General features: G+C 38.0%; 1 protein-coding gene across 1 annotated transcript; it reads left to right on the forward strand.

The window, feature by feature from the left end:
• Positions 1 to 6,085: 6,085 nt before the first annotated feature.
• On the forward strand, positions 6,086 to 7,378 carry zgc:86839 (Cyclin-dependent kinases regulatory subunit 2-like). Its single transcript, XM_053411352.1, has 3 exons — positions 6,086 to 6,143; positions 6,929 to 7,057; positions 7,335 to 7,378. The coding sequence occupies exons 1-3, from the start codon at positions 6,086 to 6,088 to the stop codon at positions 7,376 to 7,378; spliced, it is 231 nt and encodes a 76-aa protein (XP_053267327.1).
• The last annotated feature ends 738 nt before the right edge of the window (positions 7,379 to 8,116 follow it).

The raw sequence follows: 8,116 nt of genomic DNA on the forward strand, positions 1-8,116 counted from the left end.
AGCGGTACAGGCAGCAAACGCCTTTTAGCAATCACAGGCCACCTGACAGTAATTTTCTCTGCTGAGGTTACAGTGGCGGTTGTGTTGGACCGCTGCTGCTGCTGCTGCTGCTGCTGCTGCTGCTGCTGCTGCTGCTGCCACCACACTCCAATCTGCTGTCAGTGAAATCCACAGCTGCAATCTGATCCGTAAAAAGGAAATATACAGACACAATCCATGAAAACACAACAGTGAGGCAGAGGAAGAAAGGATGGAGAGGAGGGAAAAAAAGGTCTCTGCCAGTGTTGTGTTGCAGCTTGTTTGGTTTCCAGTGGGGATGCTGCTGCTGCTGCTGCTGCCGCTGCCGATCTCTAGCCTCAAAAAAAAAAAAAAATCCAAGAAGTGGGAGAACAGAGAAAGATCTATGTTGTTGCTGATCACGGATGCTGCGAGGGAGGAGAAAAATACTCTCTACTGACTGCTGCTGCTTGCCTGCCTGCCTGCCTGCTTGCCGGCTCAGAGCTAAAGCATGAGTCACTGATCTGAGAAAACCTTCTCAACAAAAGGCTTGCTGAACACTGCAAATCACTTCCTGTTGGAGGGAGAGGGGGAAAAAAACTCCCACTTACAGCACACTAGAATCAATCAATTTTTAAATTCCCCTGTCTGATATTAATTTAATGAAATTCTTTCCCTGGTATTTGTTTTACCGAGAGAGGGAAACAAAGAATGAGAGGTTGCTGGATTATTTAACAGAGTAAAATGATCGCTTATAATAATTTGCATTATTTTATGTCCTATAAAAAAGGATCTACGAACTGATAAAAGTTATAATATTAGGATGAAAAACAGAAAAAATAATAAATTTATCAAAGAATTGAAAATAAATTAAGTGAAATAAGTAACTGACAGCTATAAGCACAGTGACAGAAAAGCTTCTCTAACAAAAAATATGAAAACAACATTTCAGTTTATCATAAGGACGTCATTTTCTTTAGAAGGTGACAAAGAAACCTCTGTAAATCATTGAAAGATGCAATAAAGTAAAATCTTAGCATGAAATTAGCAAGATCACTAATATAACATCTAGGTTAATTTTATAACAGCTGAAAAATATAGGTAGACATCACTCCTGCTATCAGGTTTCAGAAAACTAGATAAACGCCTCATTATAGCTGTTTCTGCACCACATATTAGCATGCGTCCAATAATGCAAGAAGAATAAATATTTCTTTTGACATAAAGCTTTTTTGGCACCATTTATCAAACATGGACACTAAATCTCTACCAGCAACAAAGGAACGGAAAATTCAGTTCCACTAAAAGGAAGCAGAAGCAGATTCACAGCTTGTCTAAAATATCCAGTAGTCGGTGCTGGTTGAACAACATGAATGAAACCATCTAAAACGACACAGAACAAACGACATGTTTCTCAGGCAGATGAGTCAATGAAACAAGCGAAAGGATAACAGATAAAGCCCGGCCGCAGCAGCAACAGCAGCATCAGCATCAGCAGCAGCAGCAGCTATGGAGCATCTTTGTCTCCGTGGTAGCGGAAAGCAGACAGCCAGACACCATTCATGTAAAAATGTCCTCAGGAGCATATAGCCAAGCTAAAAGACTGACACTCATTCATAAGCAGCTTCCGCTCTCTGCTGCAGATTTCGCACTGCAGTCCCTCCCAACATCTCTCTTTCCTGCCTGGCAAATACAGAAGAAAAAAAAAAAGAGAAAAAAAAGACAGCACGTCTGCCTTCTCTGCTCAGAAACAAAGGCAAACACAAAAGCAAGGGAGGAAAAACGGGCAGGCCCTCGTAATCAAAGGAGGAGGCGAAGAGACAAAGGAGAAAAAGGGCAGAAGACGAGAAAAACAATCATGCAATATTTAGTCTTTTATGTGAATGAAATAGCAGGCTGGCATACCAATGTTTCTGTGAATGGAAGCAAGGCCTTTCTACCTCTGCAAGGCAATCCCTAGGGATGGCATGGTCTTGTCCAATGAGGAGCCGGCTGGATGACTCATTCAGGGGAGGCTTGCAGAATAGTGGAAGAGACCATTTCAAAGGCAGGTGTACGTTCGGTTTTCTCCTTAATACCCTTTAAAACGCTGCGCACGTCGTCAGATTTGATATGTTTGCGTGATTTTGAAATCATCACGAGCTGTTCAAAGGATAATAAATCCGAAAAAATGATCCAGGATGGAAAATAGAAATGAAAACGCCACCCCCGTGATTTTGACCGTCACCATTATCTTTTTTTTTATAATCACATTCATGTAAACAGTTAACCACCCACACATTTAATTAACAATTTACTGTTTATGTGTATAAGGACAAATAGTACAAACACACAAGGACAACACATGTATTTTGCTTTTCAGAACATTATTTGTGAATAAAAAAAGCAGAATTAGCATCTAACCTCAATTATTGCAACATTTTATGATTTTAGATTTGTATTCGAAGCTTGACACAAATAAAAGTTGTAATTATTGTCTATTTAAAACATATAAGTCTCCAAGACTCACATGTAGACAGATAGTGATCATTCTTCACCTAATACACAGGTTCAATTATCAGCAAACAATAATGGGAAAGCAAGAATTTTCCGTCTTCATTATATCATATTATATATCACCAGAGAAAATAAATATCACTTCAATAAGGAAAAAATTATCTTTCATATGTATTTGTTGACGCTTGATATTTTCTATAAAGCTTTTTTTTAAATGGTCCTAACATCAGCTTTTCATATTTCTTTCTTTATATTTTTCTTTCTTATTCTTTCTCCTGTTGTAGAGGAATCTTCCTTTTTTTCATTTCATATATTACACACTGTTTTCAGAGGGTATAATATATGAAATGTAAAGCGAAAGGTATTGAAATACTTTCACCTATGCCTTCGCTCTGCCATGTAATTGTGGAAGTGAGACAGGTCCGCAGAATACCTTAGAGAGATGGATGAATTAGGCTGTGTTATCTATCTTCATACCGTGTGGCCATTGGGACGGAGGCGACAAAGGCTATGCTCACACGTCCACGTCCTCCTCTGTAAGCCGGTGTCCAGTATGAGGCCGAGATCCCGAGACCCAGGAGGCCCACCCGCCATTTCCCCGCCACTGTTGAAAGAAACACAAGGAGGCCGAGCTGAGTGGAAAAGGGTGGTTATATCTGGAATATCTGAAATGGAAGATTATGATGGCTGCTTATTGGAAGATCATTGCACGAGGGTAGGGTCCATTTGCGGACACGTCACAAAGCATAAAGCGAAAAATAAATAATAAATAAGGGATCTGACCAGCCTGCTCATGATAAAGAATTAAAGGATTCCAAAAATCCTGGACCAATTAGGTGATTGACATGTTTTGCGATGCTTTCAAATGTAAAGACACATTAATGTATTTGCCACTAGTATTACCCATTCATTTTCTAGACTGCGATTTCTCCAATTTCATAATAGACAAAAATAAATTACACTCCTCATGATAACATAAAATACCTCTAACTTTGCTCCATGGATGCATCTTGTAGTTGTGTACAGCCCTATTTGTCACTTACTCGCTCATTCTATTGTCCGTAGAGTCGTTACTGTCCAGGCATGCAGACAGTCAGACCTCATAATTTCAGTTACAGTTTTGCATGCAGTGCAGGTCTCTCTCTCATGGGATAAGATGTATTTCACTCTTGTGTGTGTGTGTCACATTAGTGAATTTGCTGGACGTGAGGGTGACGCTCGTGCACGTGCACCCCCACTCCCACTATTGCAACAGATTGAAGGAATTGTGTGGGAAAACGCTGCTTCCACCGATTCATAAAACGTGAATTAACAAAGAAAGGGACACACAAAAGGTAAATATAAGACATTTAGATAAACATCCAAAGTTCATAGAATATAATAGATGTAAAAAAGAAAATCTTTCCAAGCAAGTTTCACTGTGAGTATGTGTGATTTAATACGTGTGTCCTTTCTCACTTATAGACATACAGACAAGTGCAAATGAGAAGGTGACAGAGGAAAAGAGCAGCAGACACATCTCCACTTGACTACAGTTGCCAGGTTACCAAAAACATTCAAAAAAGCAAAGAGTTATGTTAAGACGAGCGAGAAGCAAAATAACCAAAGTTACAGAAAGGGCAGACACCAACGATGGGATATATGTGAACATTTGTGTTATCTTTTTTAAACATTACACACAAGCAGCTCCAGAGATTTGGTTCATAATTTAGGTTTGTAATATTCAGTGAGAATTTATTATTCAGAATAAAACATGGACATGATGTATAATCGCTTCATGTACTTGGGGAAGTTGTATCGTTATCACAATTTCATACCAAATATATTTTGAAAAGGCTGTTTTCTTTGAGGCTATTTGAAATGTATTCTCTGGAGTCTGAATTTTGTTTAGATTTCACTGAAATCAGAGAGTGAGTATAGGTCTTACAACTCCTCAATAAATTATATTTTGGCTCCTAAACCGCTGGGAGCATAACGAGAGCAACAGTTTAGTAACAAGATTCTAATTTTAACTGGAAAATGTGATTTGTCAATTTTGTTTACGAATGTTTTCTGCTGCCCCCCAGTGGCCAAAAACTGTTATTGTAGGTTTAAGTCTTACAACTACAAATACAATGTCCTAGTGTTATTAGGGGGTGATGCGGATCAGTAGACGTATAAGTATAAGGACCAGGCATAAGAAAACAATGAGAGGGGGAATATTTTTGGTCCATCTGTATAATAAAGTTGAAATGTGAAGACATTTGTCAAATGGTCTCCAGAATAAAGCTGAACTAAATTAGAGAGTTCTTTTAATCTTGATTTTCAAGAATACATTTAATTTCAACATAACTGCTAATTTGAGCAGATCTTGCTTTCTCTACAAAAACCTCTTTATAGATGATATTGATGAAATTGTACTTATTGTTACTATTGTAAATTATTTCTGTTTTAACACATAAACACTGTGTGGTAGTCAGTATTAGTTATTTGAGGAAGTTGCTTTGGAAACTATAAGTTCATAGGAATCACACAAGCTTGGAAAGATGGAACACACGTCTTTACCCAGATTCAATAGGGTGTAAGAAAAAATGGTTTAGTCAATAGTCATATTTTCTTCTTAATATTTGATTCACTTTTAGTCAAGAAAAATGAATAAAAGGGGGGGGGGGGGGGGGGGGGGAGTCTTCAACTACTGTCTTCTTATTCCTGCTCCCAATACTCTGAAAATGTAGACACAGTGTTAATAATACAATTTTAAATCTTTCTCTTTGGTTTTCATTCACTAAACAAAAAATTCTAATTTATTTATGACCTACAACGTACGCTTTTTTTATGGAGACAATAACATCTAAGGCCTCCAGAGCTCATTTTCATAATCTTGTCGAAGGCGGGCGTCATCTGAGCTTTTTGTGAATGGTTCATTGAAGAAGCGGCCGAGGCACAAGAGGATCAATATGCATGAGTGGGTTTGTGTCAGTAGACCTTCTAACCTATGCTATCCAAGCCACTTCAGGAAACCAGCTAAACAAAGAGCAGCTCTAGAAAAGTAATTCAACAAATCATAATTAATATTACAGCAGCGCTGACAGATTCGGACGTAGGAAAAACTGATTATAATGATGCAATTCCCTTTCACAATCTCTTTCTCATATCTGGATAAACCTGGGCTGGGAAATAAAACAATATCCATAAATAGGACCATTAAACTTTGATGAATAGCAATAAAAATTCTAAACATTGACTTAATGTTTATTTATGTGCAAGCAGCGTGAGGAAGTATAACACATCTACCTCAGATTAGTAAAATGTTTTGTTTGTCATTCAGAGTTAAAAACCACAACCTTTACTGAGGTAAAAAAAGAAACATTAACGTGACATTTGTTGTGATAAATTATTGATATCAAACAAGTTCATATATATTTTTGTATGATTATGCACATGCTTCTTTTTGGAAATATAATGACCGGAAGCAAGTTTCGAGGTCACATGACTTAAATCGTCCAATCAACGCTTTGGTGCAATTTGCACGCAAAAACGCTCCATGTGGGTCATGCTGTCAGTTTTGTTTGCGTATAACTGTTTTCTGACAAATTAGACTCTAACGGAAAATATGTCTCACAACAAAATATGTTATCCGGACAGGTACAGTGACGAGCTTTGTGAGTACAGGTGATTAACACGAACATGTCTTAGTACTGCTAAGCTACAAGCTAGCTCCCTGTCAGCCTGTTTAACTTCTTTTTATATCCAGTCTATGGTGGAACTAGACGTGATTTACCATAAGAATGAGTTAGTCTTCGTCTTTCCTTCTTCTTACCTTTGTCAACAAGGAAACTAGGATTAAAATCTTTAAGTAAAAAGTATAAACTTCACCTTTACGTGTGTCGCTTGATGAAGTTACTGCAGGACTGTGGAACTGGGTTGTTGTTGTTGCCCCTTGTGGCCATTGGGGGAAAAACAACCACTGAGCCCTGAAACTGTTTTTCTCCGAGTGTTGTCTACATTCCGGCCTCAGGGGGCAGTACATTTTACATCTTACTGTCAGGTGTTTAATCTAAATGTTCATTCTAAATCTTTAATCTAGATATTGAATGTTTTATTTCAATCTAAAACTTTGTAAATAATGCAATTCATTACAGGGACCACACTTTGGGTTAATTACAACCTATATATTTAGGTGGTCAACAGCTTTCTGTTATTATCAACCCTGTCAAATCAAATTGAAAACTCCGCACAAACAAAAAGTGGGATTTACAGACTATCTCAGTCATGTTTGTAACTTTTACAAACTTGGTTTCGCTGGGATTTTTTAAGATATGATGCAAGGACATTTATATGTGCAAAGTGCATATAAGCATATTTCGAGGCCTACGATCCATCCAACGAGAGTTATGCATATGAATATAGATATGGCTGCATTGAATTGACTGTGTGTCAAATATTGCGGCACATTGACATGTTGTCCTGCCTCGGAAAATGGTTCAATATGTTCTTAGATCTCACCTGATGTCCGATGACGAGTGGAGACAACTGGGAGTGCAGCAGTCCAAAGGATGGGTCCACTACATGGTTCATAAACCAGGTACATTATGTTATTACTCCCTCAAGCTTCATGGCGTTGGCTCCCCTTTGAAAAGCAAATGCACTTATTGTTTGCTCTAAACAAGGTACTTTCCCCAAAATTAAAATAGATTCTGAGTAAACATTTTTTCCTCAGGATAGCAAAATAAATGTCAATGATGTGTATACATTAACCACTTTGAAGCTAGAATAACGTGTCGACAGATGTTGACAGCTACATTTCCAGAAAAGAGTCCTGAGAAGAATGCAGTGACTTGTTTGTTTCATTTTACTTTCAGAGCCGCAGATCCTCCTTTTCAGAAAACCTCTACCAAATCACTGACATGATCCCGCTGACACTAGTTTGATCCGCATAAGTTGTACCTTCGCAGCCAAAGAGCACAGTTTGTACAGAGTCATGGACGTCAACTTTTACTCAATGCATCGTATCCAACTGGTTCCACGGCTGTCAAACAACACTACACACTAATGTCGGATTTGCCAACTTAGCTGCAATCTGCATGATATGTCTGTTTCTGATCTGGTCATGGTGAGGAGTTTGCATTCGTCTGTGTCGACCATAATTGATTTCATGGAATCAGCAGGAAGAGAACTTTCATGTGACTTTGTTTCAGCACCAGCATGTGTGGATGATGCAAATGGTATATATTCACATAATGCTGCTTTTTCTTGTATTATTGTTACTGACTAGAGATTGTCAAAGTGTTGTCAGACCATGTTTACTGAAAAAAACTTGACTTACATTAAAATATTTAGATATCATTGCTACTGTAACACATCAATCACGGCGTATTTGATTAACAATGACCCATCCACACCATGTTTTTCTCCTTTTTTTCTGTTGTGATCCTTTTTTTTGGCCACAAGAGGGGGCTGTCGATCCACTTGTGATAGATGGCACACTGTATTGCTGAGATTTACAGAACCATGTTTTTTTTTTCAGTTTCACAGTTTGCATATATTTCATATATTTAAAGTGTAGCTGTTTTATTTAATCATTCTTCGTTAACTCATCACACGTTTTTCGTCCATTTGGTCAAAGCTGTATCTCTACAGTCAA

This window comes from Pleuronectes platessa, chromosome 19 (genome assembly GCF_947347685.1).
Source record: "Pleuronectes platessa chromosome 19, fPlePla1.1, whole genome shotgun sequence".
NCBI lineage: Eukaryota > Metazoa > Chordata > Actinopteri > Pleuronectiformes > Pleuronectidae > Pleuronectes > Pleuronectes platessa.